This window comes from Bacillus rossius, chromosome 3 (assembly GCF_032445375.1).
Source record: "Bacillus rossius redtenbacheri isolate Brsri chromosome 3, Brsri_v3, whole genome shotgun sequence".
NCBI classification, from domain to species: Eukaryota; Metazoa; Arthropoda; class Insecta; order Phasmatodea; family Bacillidae; genus Bacillus; species Bacillus rossius.
In genome coordinates, this window is record NC_086332.1 from 57,366,266 (window position 1) to 57,392,071 (window position 25,806).

At 42.9% G+C, this 25,806-nt stretch overlaps 2 protein-coding genes across 2 annotated transcripts; one reads left to right on the forward strand and one right to left on the reverse strand.

The window, feature by feature from the left end:
* The first annotated feature begins 1,134 nt into the window (after positions 1-1,134).
* Positions 1,135-23,067, forward strand: LOC134530740 (ribosomal RNA processing protein 36 homolog). Its single transcript, XM_063365860.1, has 6 exons — positions 1,135-1,334; positions 6,076-6,221; positions 8,333-8,450; positions 10,699-10,827; positions 12,761-12,878; positions 22,840-23,067. Exons 1-6 carry the CDS (start codon positions 1,290-1,292, stop codon positions 22,983-22,985), a joined length of 702 nt encoding a protein of 233 aa, XP_063221930.1. The 5' UTR covers positions 1,135-1,289; the 3' UTR covers positions 22,986-23,067.
* Positions 22,606-25,593, reverse strand: LOC134530741 (large ribosomal subunit protein uL11m). Its single transcript, XM_063365861.1, has 3 exons — positions 25,363-25,593; positions 25,044-25,233; positions 22,606-24,357 (listed from the first exon to the last, which is right to left on the reverse strand). Exons 1-3 carry the CDS (start codon positions 25,495-25,497, stop codon positions 24,092-24,094), a joined length of 591 nt encoding a protein of 196 aa, XP_063221931.1. The 5' UTR covers positions 25,498-25,593; the 3' UTR covers positions 22,606-24,091.
* Between the last annotated feature and the right edge of the window lie 213 nt (positions 25,594-25,806).

Sequence of the window (25,806 nt, forward strand, 5' to 3'; positions counted from 1 at the left end):
TTAATGGAGTAGTATCAGCACTCACTACATCTGCCCATCAATAGAGTGAGGAATCTTCTGGGTGTGCTCTAAGCAGTCAGAGCCAGCAGCACCAGCATGTTACTTTACTATGCGACCCATATGCAGTACATGGAACCTCAGCAGGGATGCCCAGCATTAAATAGGGTTATCTTGCACTGCTACCTAGATTTTTCATGGCACTAGCAAGCTTATACCTGTCTGTTAGTCCTTAAGCTAACACAGTAACTGTTCCAGTTCAGACCACAGGGAATATTTCAGAAACTGGATACCCGAAGAACCAGCCCCTTAGATACATCATCAGCTCCAGTGCTCAGGAAATTACAGCTTTTTCGACCCAGTAGTGGCCCTTTCCAGAGCAGAAGCCTTGCCCAGACCAGCCATTTGTGCCTGTTGAATTTTCACAGGCCTTTGAGACTTGAGAGCCTGTGTTCCCCGCAGCACATACCTTCCCCCCATCCTCCAGGGAAAGTTTCCAGTCCATCTGCCATTGCCTGCAGAAAGGGCCTTGCGACTTCACCAGAAACTTCTTTCACAACGTCTGAGGGTGTTGAGAGATGTGGACTCCACAGCAGAGCTCACTTTGCTAAATCCCCCTGGTACCACAAAGAGATATTGAGTTGCCTTGTTGCAATGTAGGTGAACAGAAAGACGGAGGCACATCTTCCTAGTGTGGACAAGGAGAGAGTGGAGGAAGGAATGTGGTGTTGATAGATGAAAGGAACATGTGGAGACAACAAAAGGGGTGCAGCGGGTGCCACCGGGCGAAAGCCCAAATGAGAGTGTAACAAAGTAAATCAAGTGGTGAAACCTTTTTGCTGCACAGGCAAACATATAAAAAAATTTCATTCAATGTGAAGTTTTAAAAAAATTCCAAGTTTCACAGAGGTGTTTGTGGAAAAGGCATTTTCCATCTTAGATCACGCCGATTACTAGATGACCTTCTAACTTCTTTAGAAAACTTATTCCAGCCAACGCGGTTCAAAGTTCTATTGCGGCTAGTTTTTTTGATTGAAAACTTAGCTTAACGCGCTTAGATTCTTTCCTACGATCAGTAACAAAATTACAACATTAAGAGAAGGAAGCCGGCCTGCCAAATTCATCGATTAGTAGTAGTAGTAGTAGTAGTAGTAGTAGTAGTAGTAGTAGTAAAAATCCACCAATTAAGGAATTGTGCTGTTTGTTTTCTTCGTACTGCCATAAACAACAATGTTTATATTCTGAATGCTACCTGTGACATTGCTAAAATTTATTATTCTTATATAAAAAAAATGGAACTTGAGTCCGCTTCACAACCCGAGGATGAAAGTAAAAGGGTACGGCTTCACTATAGTAAAATATATAAGTGAAGTAATTACATAGACGAATGCAACTAACCTAACATAACCTTTCCAATCGTTCTCTCAATTTTACAATAATTATGATGATGCCAAACTAACTTAATGACTGTTCACACTATTTTAAAGTATTATTTATGTAGCTAACCTAACCTAACCGACCCTGCGACGCTTTTACAGTATATTTAATGTAGCTAACATAACCTAAACAACTATTAGAATGGATAAGTACCAGTAAAATACATGAAATATCATCCTACTGAATCATTAAAATATGATCAATTTCTAGTTACGGCGGTTGTGCAAATAAATTTACCTTTGCAGCAGTTATTTTGGTACAGGAGACCAAGTTTTTAACATTTAAATGATCTGCTAAACATTTATAGGAAATAGTGTAGTCACGTTATTATATAGATAGTGCCATGTTAACTGTGTATGTGTATCAGTTTTGGTATTACTTGTGTCAAGTGTGGTATTTTATTAATAATTACTATAGTTTTGTACATTAATTAGTGTTTTTGTAATTATATTATAAAGACAGGTTAATTTAGGTAGCCTTTGCAGCAGTGGTTTGCCCGGGGGGGGGGGGGGGGGGGGGGGGTTTAAACCCCCTCCAAAAATGTGAAGAAAAAATCTATAGGCTAATGGAAAAAGTAAAAACATTCCCAGTCCCAGGAAAATAGTTACGAAGATCTATGGGCAGCGCTCAATCTACCAAACTTTGTGAGGTGTTTTCACGTCAGTGTACACATTATGGTGTTAGTATTACATTTGTAGTAACCGGAAAAATTTGCGGGTTCAATGAACTGTAGGATAAACTCCATAGTTCTACGTACACTCGGACAAATGCCACCCACTCATTGGCTGCTGTCTTGTGAGACGTTCCAGCGTAGCAGCCTGTGATTCGATAAAGCTTTGCTTGGGTGTTTCTCTTTGGCTCAGAGTCATTCAGGTGAGTTGTGAGCCAATAGCAGAGGCAGCACTGAGGTATAACGATTTGTACTTTAGCCTATCGTGAAATGAATTCGCGAATTTTCCCGGTCTCTATACATTGGTAGTCTGCTACAGTGAATTACTTTAATTTTTTTACAACTTAGTTTGTGTTATATAAAAACTAAGAATTGTTTGTGCTCTATTTATCTCAATTTTTGCATAATTTTGGACTGTATTTCTGCAGTTTTAACTAGACATTAATTATATGTGTTTTTACTCGTAGAGTGAACTTAATTTGTGTGTGTGAATGCAGTAAAAAGCAAACCATCATTGTCAGTGATTTAAGTTGCACAGAATGTGAACTTTAATGCATGCTATGATTCTCATGGTATTAAAATAATACTGATTTTGAGCGGACTAGACCCTGGGTTTGATAAAGGTATCTTTGTTTGATTCTTGTCCAAAACAAAATTTAGTACCGTTCTAAAAATTATTTTTTCTACCAGCAGTATATTCAATAATTAGATACAAAAACTTCTTAAATAGCACCAATTTTCACCTAGAAATCCAAATTTTCCCGGGAGAGGACCCCCGGACCCCCCTCTTTATTTTTTAAACCGGTGTTTCTTCATAAAAAAACAAACTTGAACCCCCCCCCCCCCCCCCCAAAAAAAAAAAATCCTGGGTGCGCCTCCGCTGTGCAGTAACACAGGTGCCACCATGTGTGAGTCCCTACTGTACTTGCAAACAGCTTGGCTCAAATATTGACAAGTAAGTCAGAAATCTGTCACATAGCGACAGGTGTGAAGTGACGTAAATAAAATTACACCTAGCAATTGTGGGGTAAAATCCATTAAAAACAATAAAAATATTGGTTTTTCAAAATTGTAGACCATATCTTTGTTCTGTCACTTGATACCTGTTGTTACATGACAGGTTCTGATTTTAAGGCACTTGACACAAGTAGTACCATTAAAGAAACACACACAGAGTTATCATGGTGCTAATGATATACTGACATGAATATATCACTTAACCTACAAACTGGCATTCCTGACTTATAAATAACCACCACAAATGTCAGTAGGCTTAGAACAAAAATATAAATAATTTGGAAAGTCAATGTTTTATTTTAAATAAATAAATAAATGTACCCAATAAATAAATGTACCCAAATTGTGAAAGGAAGTCAAAAATACAATTTTATGAATTTTATTTCTTATTTTCAGGTGATAACTTCCTCTAGAAAATAAACAAAATCCAAAATTGTGTTTTTTAAGTATTTTTTATTTCTCTTTATTCACCCATAATGGAGTTTGTATATGTTTGTACCTTTTCTAAAATCCTCAGTAGTAGGGAGGGCATTGATTTTCAAGGAAATTGACCCATAAGAGGCAATAAAAGTATTTTAAAAAAAAATCATTCTTACAATTCTGAAATAATACAATTCCTAAAAAATTAAGTAATGGCAAAGCAAATAAAAATTTGAACACACGTTCTCTTAACCAATGACATTTTTCTAGTCATTCTGTAAATTGGCAATGTATTACCTGAGACAGCATTATTTTTAGAAGTATGTTCAAAAGGTTTGGTTCTTGTTGTGTTGAATACTTGGAACAACAAGATGTTCGCATGTCAGTAGTTGATTACTTGAAGAGCAACATGGACAAAAAAAAAATATGAAAAGGCCATTTTTGGGTTTCTGAATGTATCCTTTATGATCATGTAAAACAGCTAAGCAATACTGGCAGTACTGCTCATTTTTGAATGCGATATTTGAAATTTGTGTAATCTTTAATTGTGTAGGAAGCAATTAAGCCTACTTAGGAAATAGTTATTTTATTGTAGACTTTGTAATTTTTTGAGATGGAATATACTTATTGTTTTTATATTTTTAGGTGGTCATAACTAAAATGAAATATTATGTTGGGTTAGCGACATTTAAAAAAACTTACTTAAAGTCGTAATAAGTATTAATACTTGCAGAGTTTTTTTTTTTTTTAATTTTTTTAAGCACTACCTATTTTTTACATTTGACTTTCAAAAATAATCGCAATGGAAGCATAGTATTTACTGACTTTTAGTTACATTAACTATCTGTGTTTGTGTAAGTTAGGAATTTTTTTTAACAGCATAATGGTTTTTCCATATTTAAATGTGCCTGACCTAACTCAACTCAACCATTCCTCCATTTAAGTTACAATCTCCAATACTTGCAAAAAAAAACACAAAACAATTGTATTGAAACACTCCCATATACACACTACTGGAAAATAAAATGTTTCTTGGGTAATGAACTGCTTTTTCTTTATTCTTGTTTGCAGAAGTGTTAAGGATAAAAACCTTATTAAATATTTGAATTCTTTATGACTGGGTTATATGTAGTAAATTTTGCACTGATTTTTTCTTTCACCAAGCCCAGCAGCTAATTTTATATCATGTTTTAGAAGCGGATGGAGGGTTGATTATGGTAGAAACCATAAGGCTATGAAACAAATCAGTTTTACGTGGAGGCTTTTGACAAGGTTCTGCATGCAGAGTTGTTGAAGGAGGTGGACGGGGTTGTCAATGACAGCAGGGTGGGGGAGTGGAGTGTGGATTTCCTCACAAACAGGAAACAAGATGGCGAGAGAGAAGGATGAGCTGCTGAAGGAACGCAGGGGCGCCACAGGGCAGGGTGCCAGGTCCACTGCTCTCTACCATCATGGCAAATAGTAAAGGGAAAGAAATAAACAGAGGCATGTGACTTTTTGCGGACAACTCTGTGGTGTATAAAGATGCAGAGGTGGGGTTGTACAGGAGGATTTGGAAATATGGGAAGAGCAGTTGCGTGCATGGAGAAAAAAAACTGTGTATGAGAGGATCTACCAATAGAGGGCTAACAGGTACACATATCTAAGACTAGAGCTGTAAGAAAACCTAGGGTGGGATCAGGTAGAGAGCATTGTGAAGTAGGCCTTAGGTAATCTGGCAAGTGTCACTAAAGGAAGGCTTATACCTATGTATTCTGAGGCAGTGTGGGATTTGTGCACAACGAGGCTAGAGAGGGGACTGGAGGGAGTGCAGAGGAGAGCAGCTAGACGGAGGAGAATGGGAAGGAATCAAATGGGGGAGTATATCGCTAGCCCATCAGAGCTAATGAAGGAAATGAAGTGGGAGAGCCTAAAAGACAAGGCAGAAGGAGAGATTAATTAGGAGTTGGGTTGGGAGGGTGGGGAAAGCTAGGACCCAGGATAGAGTGAGTGAAGCCTAGAAGTAAGAGGGAGATCTTCAGAAAAGTATTCAGAGTGAGAGGGAAAATGGATTATAAAGTGGTTATTACATCTTGTGGACAAGACATTTAGAGGCGGAGCTATCCAATAGCGAAGATTAAGGAACGGGGTAAGGAATTGACACTGCCCTGCAGATATTTTCCTGGAGTGAAATTTGGGTGGTCAGATAGGTATTCAAATCCATCTCCTTTGGAATTAAAATTCAGTATCTTTATGACTGCATCATACAGTTCTGTTTCGGGAAGAAGCCTGTAACTTTGTGAAAAATTTCTCCGTGCCCCACTTCTATTTCAAGGCCCTCCTCTGCAATGTTGTGATAAAACGTTCTAGCCATCGCAATGAATGTGAAAAACCTGCCTTAGCCCCTAATCTTGCATTACTCCGGAATCTTTCAAAGCTTGATTTTTACATTTGGCAAGCAGATGCGTAATGTATTTTTTTTAAGCTGTGTTTTGACTGGTTGAAGGGAACCCAGTAGATAAGTAATTACCTGTATGTGTGTGTGTTTTTTACAGATAGAAATAAGGAAAGAGCTATCACATATGAGCTTCGAAGAACTTCTGCAGCTCAAAGAGGAGCTGGGGTCAAAAGTTTACAATGAAGCAATGTTTGGGACAGCAACAAGGAAAAATGTGGACTACAAGCGTGAAAACAAAAACAGGTGTTGTGATCTCTAAAAGCTAAGCTAAAACATTTGGTATTTTTGTAACTCATATATTTAACATACTTACTAAAAAAATATATTCAGGTGAAAATCAGAACAAATACAGGCTCTGCCAAATGATTATTTATAAAATAAAAATTCTCAAAAACAGCATTGCAGAATGTTGGCAAAATTATACCACCACCACAGGTGACCTTTGCTTGTTGTAGGAAGAGACTAGTTGGGGTGGATTTGGGATGTGAGTGCTCATATCTTTGACCTGAAGCACGGGGGTTAGTAGGTGCAGATAGGTTGCCATTCAGTAGCAGGGTCAGCCAATACCAGCAGTGTTTTAACAGTATCTGCCACATAGAGCAGTGCACCCTCCAACTTTGGGCTGCACTACAGTAGGGACCTTAAGGTCAACATATAATTTGCTCTTTCTTTCGAGCCATACTCTATAGAAACACAGATATCTGAAGGCCTGAGTGTCTTAAGTTAATGGCCTGCAACTGTCTTTTTCTGGATTGCACGTCATTGAGACGGCGTAGATAAACCCAGCAGACAAAGTAATTCTATTCCACATGATACACTACAACAGTGACAAAGCGTCCTATTGTAGTTCTCAGATGTGTCTGTAGTGAGTTTCTGCATATTGAACCGAGTGTAACCAGGCATGTTTGAACCTTCTTCTGAGCAAAAGTGTGTGTTATTATTTGACCCCATACATTAGCTGTGGACTTTGTGATATTTGGAATGGCATTTTCAAAGTTGATCATGAAGCCCCATGATGGTTAACATCAATTAGTATCTGTAGACAGCACACCTAATGTGCGCCACAGTTGGATTGACTCTCAGTTTAAATGTAATGTATAATTTATTTAATAATCATAAGGCATATCCAGTGCTGCTTATTTTCTGCTAAAAAATGTCTTCCCTTTTCCAGAGGTCATCAACCTAACATATTGTTATGATTTACTGCGGGTTCGTAAAGGATAGCCTAATTAAAGATTTTTATCACACAGTTTTATTTATTGCCACTATTTACATTACTAGCTAATAATCTAAAGATGCCAATTAATCAATTGTACTTAAAAAAATGTTGCTTCCTCCAGTCACTCGTTTCTCACAACCCACACGCCTCGCTGGGCCGCACCTCTGGCGCAACTCTCGCCGCAGCACCCCTCGTGGTCCTCCGTCGCAGGACTCAGTCGCCGCACTCCGCCGCCGCCATCGCACTTCCCCTTCGCCGAGATCCCACTCGACGCCTCGCTCGGAACTTCGCCTGGGACTCCCTTGCACCCGCGGCACTATCGCCCAGAAACCTCGCCGCTGGAAAACTCCCGACTCCACTCACTCACTCACTCACTCACTCACTCACTCCCTGCCCTGGAACCTTCGTCCAAGGACTTCGCCACTCTGCCGCACCCCGGCACTATCGCCCCGGAGACTCCGCCGCGGAAGAACTCCCGACTGAACTCTCACTGCTGACTGACTCCCCCGCCCTGACGTCCTCGGGCATATATATAGGCCTCGGCGTAATTCCAGAACTCACGAGAGCGGCCGGGGCCAGTCGCGTAATTCCGAGCTGTCCGGACGGTAGAAATCTCTCGAAAACACGTGTCGGCGGCACACGTAACTCCGCAGCTGGCAGGTTTCGGATGTCAAACTAACAGTGCCACGCGGGGGGGCGGGGGGGGGGGGGGAGCGGAGGGCTGGAGGGAGATAAAGCGGCGACCCAGGTGCGCACGGCACATCTCATGTTACGGCAGCCACCAGCCAGCTCTGCACCTGCACATGTCGTGGCCTTGCTCACATTCGTAACAATATAGTATGGCATGTGTATATCCTTGAGTTTAGATTACATCCTCCCAAAATTATGCTATAAAAAATGCTTTAGAAATGTGAACCATGTATGGTTTTTTTAGTCATTTGTAACTTAAAAGATTGCAGTGTCATGATGTTACAATTTTTATTCTCAACCCAGGGCAGAGGTGGTCAGCCTTAGTTTTCTCTCTCACGTACAATGTACCTTCTTTACTGGACGTACAACAGTTTTATTAAAAAAAAATGGTTTTGTGCTTAAATTATTGTCTTTAATTTTTTTATTTATTATTATTTATAAACAGACCCCGAGAAGTGTCATCAAAGCTTCCTGTACCTCCACTAAAAGAAGTTTTTTCCATCAAGAAAATACAAGCCCGCGACCCTCGATTTGATAGCCTTTGTGGCACCTTCAATGAAAAGGTAAGTTCTTTATTTCATTCTAGATTCTCTAAGATTTTAGCATCCTTGTAGAAAAATATTTTTCCAATCATGTAAGAATACTGTCCTATGAAAAACATTTAGTGTAGCTACAATTTCTTGTTATTTTTGCATTGAATTCTATAAGAAAAATGTGTATTTATAACCTTTTTTCCCCACTATATAGTAACATAGGATTTAAGTGTACCTTGTCTATCCTTTCCCATCATAAATTTTTGAATGTCTGAATTTTTGCTGCTGATGCTTTGTTTAAGTTAAACATGCCACAGAATACAGCTGAAGTGTCCACATCCACCGGTTGAAGTGATAGTGCTTTCAAGTTAAATTTTAAACCATTAGTGTGACTATTTATTTTTAACTGAACTGATTGCGTGAAGCGTCCTAACAACTCTGTGTGACTTTTATCCTTTTCAAGGAAGAATTTTTCCACCTATGTACCAGTTATGCCAAAATTTATCAAATTTGTTCAAAGAATTTGATTATGGTGTGGTGTTTCTTCCCAAACTTACTAACCTGCACAATTGATTAAATTAAGAAAAAAAACCATTAATCTTAAAAGCTGCATTATTCTCTTGTATATCAAAGTAGTTTTAGGATTTGCTTTAAATTATGTAAAATTTATTTTAATTATTTTAAAATAGATATTAAAAAGTGTGTTATAAACATTTCAATATAAACAGGACGGATGCTGCCCATGGAAAGCTAGTTTGACACACCTGATCTTAAAGAATGATAAAACCAAAGTTATTTTATTTTTCAAACCAACCCAGGACACAGTTAATATCTGCTAGATCTGTCAAAATATGACTGTGGTAAGTGATATGTCAAAAATTTTAATGAAGTTTAATACCCATAAAAAAGTGCTAGTTGTATCTTACTGTCAAGGGGAATAAAGTCAAGTAACGTCTTAATGTATAAGTAGAGATTTATAGCAAGTTTTTAAACACTAAATCATGACATAGTAGTATGCTGAATCATTTGTACCGATTTAAGTATGTAGTTTTATTTCATTCAAACCAAATCATAATGGCTTGGCTTTATGTTTTACTTTGATTCTGATTGCAGTGGAATATGAGCATGCTATTTGGAAAAGAGACGTTACTTTTGTATGATTGAGAAATCCTACAAAACTGTGTCGTACCAGGCTCTACCGAGGAAATAGCAGTGATAATACCACAGCTCCTTGGAGAGCCAGAGGCTTGACACATTTCAGACTGTACCGACATCACATGTGGTTCAGCACATTCTGTAATCCAGCAACAGTCAAACTGCTTGCATTCAGTAGACCTTGGCTGCCCGGTAGCATTACTACACTGCAGGCGTTTTTAGTTTAATCAGCGTTTGTCGTTACTAGGGACAAGAGTTTATGAATTTATTTTAAGGTCAATTGAGCTTTGAAAACAGGAGATTTCACTGTTGTTTTTATTTTTATACATTGTCTTTATTCATAAAAGATAGTGCATTATTAAGAAAAAATGAATCTAAAATATTTCTTAATAATTTTTTCATCAAAATATTCACATTTTGACAGACACATAATGCACTTATGTTATAAAATCATTAGTACCTAATAAACATGTCAAAGACGAAACTACTGGGAAAAATAAAAATAAATTTACAAATTTTTGTGTGTTTGAAAAATGTGTTACTGAAAAGCAGTGCAAGATCAAACAATGTAATATTAATTTTTTCCAAAACATTTAGTTCATACATTTTGGTATGCTAAATAAATTGCATTCAATGAATTTACCATAATAAGAGTCAAAATTTTTCGTAATTTGAGGTAAGTGCTGTCAACTACCAATTTTGTTTTTAATTGCATTTCAGGATTATATGTTTTATTGATATGCTTTGCATTGTTATCTCAGTTTTATCATAATTTACCAAATAATCTTGTCCCTAATCATTACTCTGTTTCCATTTCAGTACAATATTTTCTTGCATTTCACAATTTCACACTTGGTATTCCTGTTAAAACTATATTGGCGAAATTGCAAATCCGGCATGGCGGTGGTTCTAAGCATGTGGTATCATACTCTGTACTGTACCAGGAATTCACTTTAATACCTTTAGATTTAATAATTAGTCAACTAGCACTGCATATGATTTGGAGCGTACACACCATTCTTACGCATTCACCTTCCCGTTTTTCACAGCAGAATAAACATCATCCTCTGCTGTCACTCTGCAACGTTGTACATGTGTATGTGTACTGTCTGTAATGTTTCAGTCATTTAAGTCGTCGTACAGTTTTCTGAACGAGGTGAAGCAAAAGGAACTTAAGGACCTGAGAGAAGAGTTAAAAACAACTAAGGACCAAAACAGAATAGAAACAATTAAGTATCTAATTCAAAGATTGGTAAGTTCTTTTAAACCGTAATTTTATTAGCCTAATTTGGTAGAAATACATAAGCAGCGTTATTTTTAGGACTATCAGAAATCACTTCATTACAAAAATGATCCTATTCATTAATTTTTATTGCTAGATTTGTTCCCTGCATACATGGGAAAATTCAATGATTGGAGTACTGGTTAAATTTTAAAGTTATTAAACAGTTAATTTGAATCATTAAAATAAAACGTAAAAAATGTATACTTCAAAATTTTGTTAAAAATATTAAAAAATAACAAAATAATTTTTGAGAATTTAGTAATAGCTGAAGGCTCCAAACACCTGTAAAAACAATATAGCTCATTATTTTTTTAGATTACAATTGAACAAATGATTATAAAAACGTCTCATAAAGCATGTTCCACAATTGCATGTCACGACATGTCGCATTTGACGTTAACTGCTGAAGACTAAATTCTTCTGCCAGTTCACAATAGAGCAATGGATTATTGCCAGCAGCGAGCGACACATTTTAAGTTTTGTCCATTCTGCCATTACTACGTGAATATTCAAATGTAAAATAGTGACAAAAAAGTTTGTTCATAAACTTAGGTCACAACTTCTTTTAATTTAAGCTAGTATCAGTGTGTCTGCAAACTGTTAAATCAGAAGGCTTTGTTATAACCTCAACTGTTTGCGAGCTTCTCTGCTATAAGCAACGAGATGACCACTTCAGACAATAGCAATGAGCATCAAAATCAATGTCTGGCACTCATGCAACATGACTCACTATTGTGCAGTCTGCTTAGTAGTGAAAAATAAGGTTTTTTCAACTTATTGGTTGTCACCTGAGGAAACACTTTTTGTGGCTCATCAACCTAGTGGCATTAGAATTTGATATTTAAGGTTGGTGATTATAGCCAGTATAAGTTTGTAAATTCATACTGCCACTAAATATACATTTATATAATTTTTAGAATACTTTCTGCATCTTTTGAGCCAAGTGCATTCAGTTACCACCCTCTGTGGGCAGGCCTGTGAAAGTAAGTTATACAGTTTGGGAAGAACATTCTGTCTGTTTACTAGTAGTAAAATCATGTAATTAAGTATAGCTAACTGGGAAAAATTATAGTTTTTTTTTTGCACTGTATCTAATAACTAGTATATGCTTTGTGTGGAGATTTATCTATTGTGCAAGGACACTTACAAAAAGCAAGACATGTACTATTGATAGTTTTAAACTAGGTGGCACAGTGCACCTTTTGTACTTTTGGGTACTATGTTTATATAGATATAAATCAAACACACTCCCTTGAATTTATTTTTCATTATAGCATATCGCAGTGTATCTGGTCAATTATTTTGTACACATATCAATATATACATTCAGTTCTGACATTTATTTAATATATACAAATGCTTTAAAATTGTAACTTTACCTCCACTTACAGACCAATCAAGGGATTTGCACTCTCCTTCCAAATAAGACCTTGGAGATGCACATAAATGGCAAAATATAAAGGGGAAGAAAAATGCTACTGTACTTCTTCAGACGGTGCTCTGATTTAGTTTTACTTGTAAATGCAGTTAAAAGTTAAAGTATTTTGCGGAGGTTAAATTAATGTCATCATTACAGTTAAGAGCCAGCTTTAGTTTGCAGGATTGACTGGCCTGTATCACTCTAAGTTGACCAAGATTTTTTGTGATTTTATTAAATTTTTTGTAAGTTTTTCAACTACACAAAGATAACTGTTTTAATTTTTTTAAGGAAAAAAATTGCAACCTCTTAATAGTTAATGTACAACCTCTTGTTCATGAAGATACTGGCCAAACAACAGGATATTTAATTAAATTTTTTTAGTTAAATGGAAGCATGTGCTTTAAAACTGTAAATTTACTTACTTGTTTAGCATAATACAACAATACTTTCCACTGACATGTTAACATGTAATAATTGTAGGAAAATCAAGAACGTGAAGAAAAACGTAACAAAATGAAGGAGCAGAAGGTGGTAGAGGAACGCAAGACTCAGATAACAATGTTGAAACAAGGCAAGAAGCCTAACTTTGTGAAACCATGTAAGTATCACCATCATTTTCATAACTCATAGTTTTTTTTATTAAAACTGTTTAGGAAGTTAGTAATGCAGGATTAAATGTGTATAACACAAAGAACTATGATTTTATGCAATTATGATGTTTTTTTTAATAGTTAGTGTAACAATTCTACAGGAGCATCCATAGAATTTCATTTCAGTGATGGGGTTTATAGAACTACTTTGCTTGTTGTTTTCCTTTCAATTTTTTTTCTTTTTTGTTGGTGGAAATGATAGATTTATATAGATATTGTTTAGAATCCTTCCCTCTGCGTATGCCCCTGAAATTCTAGGCTGCTAGGGAAAAAGAGTATGTCACAAAATGGCCACAAGGGATAAACTAGTTAATAAGAAAAGCCTGCTATTGTGATTTTAACAGTAAAAGTAAATAGTTATTTTAATACTACAGTGTGTTTTTATAGGTTAATTCAAAATTTTCTGATTCCTAAATTTAAAAAAAAAACTACAAGTCAAAACTTTACTTATAATTAGTACCTTAATGTACAAAATTTATAAATATTAGATACAGCAATATTGATTGCAATAAATACTTTACTATGTACTTTAATTAAAATATTTATTACAGCATTACAGCAGTTTTTTTTACACCTTTTTTATTAATATTTGAGATATTATGAACCATTGTTTAAAAAAAAAATTTCCAAGCATTTTATTTAATACTGACGTCGTCCCAGGTGCTCCCGTGGCTCGCACAGGTCGTTATGCCACCTCGGTGCCTCACCGGTCGTGTGTGTGGTCGGTGGTAGTGTCTCGAACGGGTGGAGGTCGATTGTCATGGAGAGCGGAGATCGACTCGAGCCCTAACGGGACCTGCCAGGACGCGCCAGTTGGCCTTCACCCCTCGGCGCGAGCAGTCGTGTACGACTCGCGGAGTTCGGAGATCGGTTTTCGTGTGCGGAACGGACAGTCGTGTGCGTGCCTACAAGGTTAGTCGTGTGTGTGGTCCAACCACTCCTGCCTGCCACGTGGCGACGTCACGACCACCGAGAGACGGAGTCTCATGCTGTGAACTAGCCCACAGCAACCACCCCTGTTAAAGGTTAGTTGGCACCCTCAGACACCACCCAACCACGCATCAACATCGGCAGGACGACAAATGGCGCCCATCTAGGTGGCTCATCAAAATTGCAAACAATTCAGGCAAAGAAAACCCGTCAAAATTCCCGTCAAAACTACGGCAAAGTAGTCGAAAGGCGAGCCAGGACAAAGGGGAGGAAAACGCGCGCGCAGGACAAAGGGCGCATCTGACCAGCGCCCTTAACGGGACCCAAGGGCAAACGAGGTCACCCCACCCCCACCCCAGCAACGCGCGCGCTAGAAAGGAGCACCGGCCACCACTTTCCCCTCTCCGTTCCGCCGAGCGCGCACGTGCACCAAAGAAGCCAACTCCGGCCGTTCGGCACCCGAGCCTAACCGAGTGGAACCGAAGGCAGCCGAATCGGCACACTCGACCGCGGACCGCGTCCACGGACCCATCCTGTCTCCCAGGACGGCCAGCCACGTTCCACGAGGATGCAGAGAGATCCGGACATAGCCATCGACATGGAGGGATTTTGTGAGGGCTGTTTTAGACCCTTTCCGGAGTCACTCGCAAATAACGAGAGTGCTCAGTGTCAGTGTGCGTGCGGCCGCGTCCGCGTCAAAGAGGAGCAGCCGGGAAGCGCCGCAAGGGGTACAACAATCACGCTGTGCGCAGCCGCACGTTGCCGCGCGCAGCCAGGCGAGACGGCCCGATGCCTACAGTGCGGGGTCACAAAACACCGCGCGTGCGCTGAAGTACGCGAGTTCGTGCATTTTCGTGATGGGTTGTTCCTCTGCGTCACCTGCGAGAGCACAATGATGCAAGCATACCACGCACAGCTGACCCCCGCGCCGCGCGCCGCGAGTGGGCCGATCATACTGCCGGAGTTCGCGGGTCACGCCCACGAGGACCCAGCCATGTTCCTGCGGGTATGCAAGGAAAAATTAGCACGCCATCACATCGCACCAGAGGAGTGGACAGAACGCGCCAGCAGCCAGTTGCGCGGCGACGCCCGAACCTGGTGGTCTCAGACAGGTGATTACGACACCGCGTGGACTGATTTTGCACGACGCCTGGAGGCACGCTTTGATGACTCGCGCGCACGGGCCTGTTGCATGAACGAGTTGTTCTGCCGAGCCCAGTCTAGCGGGGAAGGAGTAGAAGCATTTGTGCACGGGAAGCTGCGGCTCTACCGACGTCTAACACCCCGCGGTAGGATACAGGATGTGCTACCGAACATTGTCGAGCTCTTGACGCCCGAGGTACGGCCCTTCGTGCGTACTGCAGTGGAGAAGGGACTAGACGCTTTCCTCGCCCTCGCAAGGGAAGTAGAACAGGACCTCAAGGCAGCACGAGACGACCGAAGCGTCACGACGCCCCAAGTCCCACAGGCGAGGCCGACAAGACGCCTGGAGGACACCCTGGCCGTGGTGCGATATGTGCAACCCCCCCCCCACCAAGGGAATCCCAACCCCAGTCCAACCTGCTACAGGAGGGGGGAGGGGCATCGCGTCCGAATCAGGGCGGCCAGGCGGCGCGACAAGCACGGGCGGGCAGCCAACGTGGCGGCCCTTCCAGTGAACGTGATGATCATCCGCCACACTGCCAATACTGCCCGACGCCCGAACACCACTGGCATAGAGTGTGCCCGACCAGAGAGGCGCGGTGGATGGCGTCAAGGGGAGGACCCGCGCCGTCGGGAAACTGCAACTAGGGGGCGACGACGCAGTTGGCCGCCGTCCCCGGACCTCACGCCCTGCCCCCACCGACACACCGCCTCACCTACCACTCGCCAGTGGAGGCGGCCCACAGCACCCGATGACGGACAGCCCCACATCGCCAGCGAGCGACACCATTCACCAGGCGTCGCCGGTGACCCGACCTACAGCTGGGGGGTCGAGAGACGCACCGTCTCACCTACCGTATCACCTACCACTCGCCAGTGGAGGCGGCCCACCGCACCCGATGACGGACAGCCCCACGTCGCCAGCGAGCGACACCATTCACCAGGCGTCGCCGGTGACCCGACCCACAGCTAGGGGGGTGAGAGACGCACCGTCTCACCTACCACTCGCCAGTGGAGGCGGCCCACAGCACCCGATGACGGACAGCCCCACGTCGCCAGCGAGCGACACCATTCACCAGGCGTCGCCGGTGACCCGACCCACATCTGGGGACCCCAGCCAAGCACCACCGCGCCTGGGGCGGATGGGACCGAAGGCTGGAAACCTCATCCGCATCCCTGTCTTGCTGGATGGGAGGCCGGTGGAGGCGTTGGTGGACACCGCGGCGACTCACACCTACGTTGCGGCCCACCTTGTCCCTGATGCTGAAGTGACACCTGAGGCAGACACCATTCAGCTCGCAACAAAGGGATCTAGCACGGTCACGACTGGGCGTGTGGAGGTGAGTGTCGGCATAAGGGACTATGTGACCAGGACGTGCGCACTCGTAGTGCAGGACCTCAGGGATGAGCTCATCCTAGGGTTACCCTGGCTAGTCCAGGAGGATGCTAACATAGAAGTCGGGGCAGGTAGAATGCATGTCGGGACCCAGGGGCGCTGGACCGTGTATGGGTTGTCACATCGCCACCCACCTACCTGGACGGATCCTACCCAGCTGATAGACCTACGCCACGGCGTACCACCAGACTATTGTGCCCTTCTAGACAGAGCCCTCAGGCAGCAACCACAGGTGTTTGCGTCAGCTGACCGGCTGCGCCGCACGAATATTACAGAACATTGTATACCCATGGTACCCCATGTTCCTCCATTCGCCAAGCCAGGGGGTTTCGGTCCCCGCGAGCTCACTGCCATCCAGGAACAAATCACAGAAATGCTGGGGGATGGGGTAATAGAGCCCAGCACGTCACCATACAACTGTCGCATAGTCATGGCCAGTAAGAAAGACGGCTCCCTGCGTTTCTGCATCAATTTTAAGCCAATTAATGACCTAACCATCCCGGCACCACCCCCACTCATAAATCTTACAGAAGCGCTCACCAGCATGGGCGATGCCCAGGTGTTTACGTCACTAGACCTGAAGTCCGGCTACTGGCAGGTGCCAGTTCGGCCTGAGGACCGCCCCAAGACAGCCTTCACTGCACCCGATGGGCGCAGGTTTCAGTTTTGTGCCATGCCGTTCGGGCTGATGGATGCCCCCGCGACCTTCCAGACCATGATGGTCCGCGTCTTGGACGGCTACATTGGCAAGTTTGCCGCGGCCTACCTCGACGACGTGATCATATGGTCACGATCGTGGGAGGATCATGCACATCACCTCGCATTGGTCCTCGAACGGCTAGCCACTCACGGACTGACGTGTGCGCCGCGAAAGTGCCATGTCGGCGCGAAGGAACTGGAGTTCTTGGGGCACCTCGTGAGCGCGGATGGGTGTCGACCCCTGCCAGATCAGCTGGCCCTGATAGAGGGGAAAGAGCCTCCCCGTACCAGAAAACAATTGCAGAAGCTTATGGGACTTTTAAACTGGCTCAGGTCATTCATCCCGAACTTCGCCACCATCACCGCACCAATGACGGACCTCTTGTCACCCAAGAGCAGGTTTCGATGGACGGACGCGGCAGAGCAGGCCCTCGCCTGTGTCAAGCAGCAGTTCAGGGAGTGTCACACCCTGTCACGGCTAGTGCCCGATATTCCACTATTCGTCCAGACAGACGCGAGCCAGGAGGGTATGGGGGCAGTAATCTACCAACAAAGAGCTGGAGAAGAGAGGCGGGTGATCGAGTACGCCAGTGCCAAGTTTGGCCCTGCAGAGCGGCGGTACCACGTCAACGAGCAGGAGTGTCTCGCGGTGGTGTGGGCACTCAGGCGATACCGACACCACCTCGAGGGGAGACGTTTCACGCTCCGCACTGACAGCCAGTGCCTGCAGTGGCTGAACTCCGCCCAGGGAGGCAAATCCAAGTTCACGCGGTGGGCACTGATGCTCCAGAACTTCGCTTTTCGCGTGGAGCACGTCCCTGGGCGGGAGAACCAGCTGGCGGACGAGCTCTCCCGTCACCCGGATGCCAACACTGTGTTCAAGGACGATCAGGGATGGGACGACTTACTTCCCCCCTGCAACCCCCAGACGGGGTCTACAAGTGAGCCCCCGCCAGCAGCACTATACGCCACTACGGCCGAGAGGCCCCGCGACCCTGCGCCAGCTACCCTAGCCAACCTCATGGAGATCGTCTGTCTCGCACAGAGCCAGGACTTGGTCAGTCAAGCAGACCTCGCTAAATGCAGAGAACAGGAGCTTCCCCACCTACGTAGTCTTGACGGGGTACTCCAGAGCCGTGTGCCCGGAGACATGAGCTCGTGGCGCACGCACGTGCCGCCGGCAGGACGGAAGGCTGCCTTGCATTTTTGTCATGATCACGACCTAGCGGGACACCCGGGGGCCGACCAGACCCAGCGAGCACTGCGGCAGTGGTTCCACTGGCCGGGCGTTGCAGGTGACATCCGCGATTATGTGCGAGACTGCCAACCATGCCAACAGCGCAAGGCCCGTCGGCCTGACGGGGTAGAGCAACAGTGCCCCAGGAGGCCCCATGACCCATTTCACACCGTGGCTCTCGATGTAATGGGCCCATACCCCCGCACATCCCGCGGGAAGCGATTCTTGGTTGTAATCACGGATACTTTCACACGCTGGGCAGAAGCGTTCGCCGTCACCAATGTACGAGCTGAGACCATCGCCACTCTCCTCGATGCCGAAGTATTCCCACGATATGGGTTTCCTCGAGTGCTACTCACAGATAATGGCACACAATTCAAAGGCCGGCGCTGGAAGGCCGATTGTAAGCGCTGGGAGGTGGAGCACCACACGACACCCACGTACCACCCAAGAGCAAACCCGACAGAACGCCGCAACCAGGACATCAAAGTCCAGTTGCGGCTACGTCTGGGGGACGACCACACCCAGTGGGATGTGCTCCTCCCCAAGATATTGTACTGCCTCCGTCGCCGCCGAAACGTGGTAACCGGCTACTCCCCTGCGGAGTTGCTTCAGGGACGGGATCTCGCCCTCCCAGGGGAACTCCGGGTAGCGGGCGCTGCTGAACGAGTGCTTCAAATGCCTGTCGCCGAAAGACGGGAGGATGCACGCCGGAATCAGGCACAGTTTGGAGCCACTCATACCCCTCAGACCACTCACCCACCCCTGCCATTGGAGCCGGGGCAACAGGTGTACGTCCGATGTCACCACCTTTCCTCCAGAGGCAAGAAGTTTTGCGCAAGCCTGGCCCCTAAATGGTCCGAACCCCGTGAGGTAGTGAAGCGACTCGGGCCTACCACCTACGCGGTCACAACACGGAGTGGAAGAGCCGCCAAGGTTCACCGAGATGATCTCCGGTTAGTCCACCCTAAGGTTGGTCCGGGACACCTGCACAAAGGTCCACAGAGGACAAGAAGGACATCAGACAAACATCAATTCCCCCCATCACCTCTCGCGGTGACATCAGACACAGATCATGCAACCATAGTATCACCAAGCCCAATGACACCAGCCACAGGTCAACCTCTCCTGTCACAGGCCATGCAGACGGCGAATGTGCACCATACTTGCTCGTCGCCCGAGCCCCAGGCAAGCAGGGCCACGATGCCCGAGCCCCAGGCAAGCAGGGCCACAATGCCCGAGCTGGAGCACATGATGAGGCGCTTGGGTTACTGGGACTATCTGGGGTTAACGGCATCTGCCGTTACCCAGGGCATGTCCCCCCCTAAATGGCCAGCGGATGCGAGTCTGGAGAGATCGACATTTTCGGTGCGGGTTGACGAGCCTGAGTCCACAGGGGCAGACCAGCGAGGCGACGGGCAACCCAGCCAGGAGGACGGAGGAGTGATTATCGTCCCTCTCGATGAGGCCGACGACACCGGGAAAGCACCGCCTGTACCCAACCAAGCTGAGCCAGACGCCACGTCACAAACTCAGGTGGTGCGGCGATCGACCCGGCCTCATGTCCCCCCTGTCAGGTTCGGGATAAATGAGGGGTACCAATCACCACTAGGGGCCCGTGCTGGGGGCCGCACCAACCCTAGACAGAACCTTTTCCCGGATGCACACCACTGCTCAGTGATGAGGTTGCTACCGCATATCGCCCAGCCCAACTCCACTACATCTACCAACACCTCTCAGACACAGTGCACTCCAGAGAACTTACAGTGTACCTACGGAGGAAATGCCCCGAGGCAATGCGTGTGATGGAGGCTTCGAGGGGGCATAACGGCCTCGGTGAGGGGGGGGCATTTGACGTCGTCCCAGGTGCTCCCGTGGCTCGCACAGGTCGTTATGCCACCTCGGTGCCTCACCGGTCGTGTGTGTGTGGTCGGTGGTAGTGTCTCGAACGGGTGGAGGTCGATTGTCATGGAGAGTGGAGATCGACTCGAGCCCTAACGGGACCTGCCAGGACGCGCCAGTTGGCCTTCACCCCTCGGCGCGAGCAGTCGTGTACGACTCGTGGAGTTCGGAGATCGGTTTTCGTGTGCGGAACGGACAGTCGTGTGCGTGCCGACAACGTTAGTCGTGTGTGTGGTCCAACCACTCCTGCCTGCCACGTGGCGACGTCACGACCACCGAGAGACGGAGTCTCATGCTGTGAACTAGCCCACAGCAACCACCCCTGTTAAAGGTTAGTTGGCGCCCTCAGACACCACCCAACCACGCATCAACATCGGCAGGACGACATACTCATATAAAAATATCACTGCCTTTGGTCTTATTCCTTTAATTTATAAAAAAAAAATTGGGTTGGGCTGTCGGGACACGCCAAACCGTTGGTTTAACGTGAACTGTCTATGTCAGTTGCTCGCTGTTTGTTGGTCCTGCATCACTTCACGTTAACTGATATTCATATCCCTCAGTTCAGAGCAGTCTACGACAGATGTGTGGGTGCTATCTTCACTCGATATGTCCATTGGTACAGGCACAACAGTAGTAGAGGTGCTCGCGGAGTCTGTGTTGTTCACTGAGCATGTCATGGCAGCTCCTGACATAGAGGTTCCTGTGCTTAGTCCACAGCCTACTCTTTCCAACGATAGGCGTGATTTATATTTTCAACTGGCTCTTGCTCGGGCTGAGGCTCACACACTGTATTATAAAACTTTTTTATAGGCTTACTTTACATTTTTACATATAAATATTGTTCAAAATACACTAATTTTTGCTTAAATCGAACAAACCTAAATAAAATATAAACACAACACATGAATCACCGCACTATCACGTCTGAGTTGTGAGCTACACTGAACAGAAAGGAGTGAAGAGCGCCGGTTTTGTCCAATCTGCGGGGTTCCCCTTGCCCACCAACTCATGATGCTGCGAACTCAAGGTCCGATCAGCCAGCTGACAATATACATTAAATAATAATACCGCACTTACGTGTCTTAAGACTAATAGTTAGGGAATTATTAAGGCAAGACAATATAGACTTTTTCGTTACGGTACAAATTTATTTTCTGTTACCTGTATGTTTCAGTTTGATTTTAAAGACTTTCCATGTCAAAAACAATTGCACAAACTTTTTTTTTCTGTTTCAACATTGTTTGATTTATGATGTGTGCACACGTAAAGAGGTAAAATTGTTCTTGTTCCTGCAACAAATTTTTCAGCGTGACTATTACATTCATTTTGTGTCTGACTAATTGGTCTCATGGCCAAAGTCTTCTGGCTCGTGGTTTGATTCCTGACCAGCAGGCTGGTTATGAACACTTGCGTAGTTATGCTGTATTCTCCACGCACTACCGAATAACATATCACATTTGATGATTACGAGCTAACGTTTAATGTTTCATTCATTATAATCCACAAGACTTGTGATTGCAGTATGAATCATTGACATCAGAGGCCAAGCAACCTCTGAATAATTATTGTGTTTTGTTGAATAAACTATTGTGTGTGTTAAATGTGACTATATTGTTTCACTAATAACTGCAATACCTATTTTTAGTACTACTATTTTCTTGTCTCAAACATTTCAAGTTTTAGTTTATCTGTTTTGTGTTTATTTAAATTAAAGATGCAGTACAAAATTTTGTGTTGTCAATGTTGTTAAACATGTGCATTACCATAGCCAAAATAAAATCATAGTTCAACATAATAAAACTACTTTCATAACAGCTCCTAACATAAATTATTGTTTAAGTTAAACTTCAATTTTGATAAGTTTGGCTTTCCTATGCACTCAACTATGTTAATTTAAAAATCTTGTGACTGAAATTTCACCCTGTTTTATAATTGTTCATTTATTATAGTTAAATTACATCGCTAACTTTTTATTTTCATCATACCTCTAACTGATACACTACTGGAATGTAACAACTACAGTGTCATAAACACCATCCGAATTATGAGTTCTTACTCAAACTTGATTTTAAAAAATAAAATAAAAAATGTGTAGGTAATCATGTAGTTTTCAGCTTTTTTCCAGAATATTCTCAAATATTTTTTTTTGTGTCTCATACAGCAAAATGTATGTTTATAAAATCCTGTAGGTCTGGAATGATTTTTGAATGTAGAATTTCCTTCTTGGATCCAGGATTTCTTCCTTCACATCAGAATACTGCAGAATTATCCTGCCAAGTTGTTTCTGGTCGTATCCCCGTGTCAATGTCTGGTGATCTAAACCAGTCTCTTTGGGTCATCCACCCACTTTATTTGCATTACTCAAATTGTCTAAAATTTGCAGGAAAAAAAAATACAGTAATTTAATGGTTGTATGGGATATAATTATGCAATTAAAAAATTATGAAAACAGCGTGAAAACTGTTTGAATATGATTTTCAAATATATGGTAGCTTATATAGAGTAACCTATATTACTACTAGCATACAAATTGTAATACTAACTTAGTTTCAGTACATAAACTAAGTTGATTCATATGATGTATAATTTTTTTTTTCAGCCGAGAAACGTGTACTACAGCTGGTGGAGAGATTTAAGGAACTTAAAGAGCAAGGAAAGCTGAAAAAGCACATACAAAAGCAAAGGAAAAAAGCTACAGTTAAAGACAGGAAAAAATTTAAAGAGCAAAGTAATGTTTTTGGTTAGGTTAGGTTGTAAATGTTTGTAAAGAACAATGTTTGTTAATATTGTACTTACTGATGCAAATAAATTGTGAGTTTCTTTTAAATGATTTTTTCTATCCCATTCAATAGATTTGTAATATATACCAGAGATTCAAGCGACTATGTGAACACAAGGAATTACACTTAATATTCATTGTAAATTTGAGCCTTGATGCAAGCTCAAATAATGTAATAAAATTCCTATAAATATTACAGACACAAGCATGTACACTGGTGAGCAATATGTGAAAGTTTACATGGTACACTTTCATAACTGCTGTTTTGCATATGTTGAGTGTTAAGTCAGTTGATGCATATCTAGGTATATTGATTTTGATGAAATTGTAGAAAAATCCAACAGGACATTTTGGATAAAATATGTAAAAAAAAAAAATTGTGAGAATTACACCAAAAGCAGGTCAAAATTGAAATCTTTACCATAACAGGAAAAGTTTAATAAATTAGTAAATAATTTATCTCCGTTACAATCTTCTTTACAAAAAAGTCATGCTTGAAATGTACAATTTTTCTTAGTACAACAATTTCTTGTTACCGACCATTACAAAATAAATGACAGGATTCATCAAAATGGGGTAGCTTGGCTTCTGGGTTGTAGCCGTGTCCTTGGCAAATAATTCACCGACGTTTCGGTCGACATTGCAGTCGCCATCATCAGGGAGCAGGGAGCAGTAGGTAACTGCTCCGTGATGATGGTGACTGCAATGTCGACCGAAACGTCGGTGAATTATTTGCCAAGGACATGGCTACAACCCAGAAGCCAAGCTACTTCAGACAATAGCAGTGAAAGCCTGCGAACATTATTCATCAAAATGGTATGGAAGATAAGAAGATGCATGTTAAATTCTGATGCAACAGTATTTATTTAATTATATAATTAAATAATTGTTGTACTGCACGATTTTTAATATAAAAACCATAACTTATTCCCACTGTCAACACTTGGATTAGCAATGGATTATTATAAATCAAAAATTACTACTATTACAGAACAGATGATAAACGACACTGCAGTTCATGTAAAACTAACTGCCATGTTAACTAGATCGAGTACCATCCCTGTGTGATGAACTAGGCTGTCCGCAGCAGCCGGGCCTCTTTCTTCTCCTGCAGCTCCTTCAGCTGTTCTTCCACAACAGTTCTGCGTTCCTCCAGGAACTGCCCGTACTCCTCTGGGTCCAGCTCCCTCACTACCTCTATCCCACACGAGCAGGCTATTCCCACCATCATCTTGCAGATGTCTTCCAGCGAGACACACTCCAGAGGAGGGTCTTCTGACTTTATCTTCGCAATCTCGTATAGGTGCTTCAGTGTAATCTTCCCACACACTTCTTGACCTGGCAGGGAGAAAGATAAATATTCATACAGGATATACGAAAATGCTTTCACAGGTATTTAGCTTGAGCCTACGTATATTCCAGCCAATACCAAAACCAGATTCTATTATGGCTATAATATGGCAAGCCTAGTAACAAAAGAAAATGGTCAGAATTAGCACAAGTGAAATAATTTGTGGTCAAACAATTCTGCTGGTTGTTAGATTTACCTAAATTTATTGCTGGTCAAATATTAAACTTTATATGCATTTTTACAAGTAGGCCCTATAGTATATTTCCATTTCAACATGCAAACAAATAAAAAAAATCGTGGAAACTAAAATTTCTTGTATGTACAGATAAAAATTATGCTCAAATTAGAAAAACACCCTCTTAATGGTTTGATTTTATTAATGAATAAGATTTTTACATCTTGTTGACACTGAGGTAGCCAGAAATGAACTACACGGGTGAAACAAGTGAAGCACAAACGGAATGCATTAGTGGGGTACACAGTACCTCCATAAAAACCTGCTGGCTCACTGAAACATCAGCTTCAATTTCCACTTGCAAAACGTGGGTTTGACCCACCACAAATTGAACCCAGATCACCTTGGTGAGAGGCAAGTGATCTGACAACACAACTAAATTATTTAAGCACAGTGTGAATTATGACAACCAAGTAATGGAATCAACAAAAGTTGTACCAGGAGACATTGCACCACGTTGAATTCCAGCTGCCTGCTTCAAGTAAAATGTTGCAGGAGGCTTGTGCATGACCAGCTCGTAGCTTCGATCAGGATTTACAGAGACCCTGCATGGTATTGGAATGCCTTCTTTCATATCCTTTGTCCTTTCATTAAAATCTTTGCAGAAAGCTGCAATGTTTATAGATCGCTGCAAACAAGAAAGTTTATATAAACATACTTGCAATGATAATTATGTATACCAATAACTTAAAGAACTATGAAGGGTTCCCGGTTAAAAACCAAGATACAATATAAATCATACGATCTATTTATTTACCTGACCTAACATCGGGCCCAGAGGAGGTCCAGCGGCTGCCATTCCCGCTGGAACATTGGTTCGTAGTTTACTGCTATGCACGACTTTTTCTGCCATTTTTCTCATATTTTTTAGTCTTCCTGCTGTTTTAGACATGTTCTTGCCGGTTAAATATTAAAGTGTTTCAGGTTAACACACAATGTTTACAAATGTTAATAATTCCAAGAACATACTACACAGAGATACTACCAATGAGGATACTACATTCCAACCATTGAAACGATGTATGTAGGCTGACATTTCTCTCTGTATGCTGCTAAGGTCGACATCGAACAGCTGAGAGTAGTTAGTGTTCATAATAAATTCACAAACGTTTATCTTAAATGCTTAAATATACTTTTGTCTATGTGCAGATTAATTCTGCGAATAGCAGGCGTATATATTTGGAATGTTATTTCTTAACTT

Bases quoted from the DNA above. Each gene is read 5' to 3' on its own strand.
- LOC134530740 (XM_063365860.1), top strand. From the start codon at position 1,290: ATGGAACTTGAGTCCGCTTCACAACCCGAGGATGAAAGTAAAAGG. The intron at 8,451-10,698 runs GTAAGTTCTTTA...GTAATGTTTCAG, and splicing joins GTGGCACCTTCAATGAAAAG to TCATTTAAGTCGTCGTACAG. The intron at 10,828-12,760 runs GTAAGTTCTTTT...TAATAATTGTAG, and splicing joins AGTATCTAATTCAAAGATTG to GAAAATCAAGAACGTGAAGA.
- LOC134530741 (XM_063365861.1), bottom strand. From the start codon at position 25,497: ATGTCTAAAACAGCAGGAAGACTAAAAAATATGAGAAAAATGGCAGAA. The intron at 25,234-25,362 runs GTAAATAAATAG...TCTTGTTTGCAG, and splicing joins TGGGCCCGATGTTAGGTCAG to CGATCTATAAACATTGCAGC. The intron at 24,358-25,043 runs GTACAACTTTTG...TCTCCCTGCCAG, and splicing joins ACGTGGTGCAATGTCTCCTG to GTCAAGAAGTGTGTGGGAAG.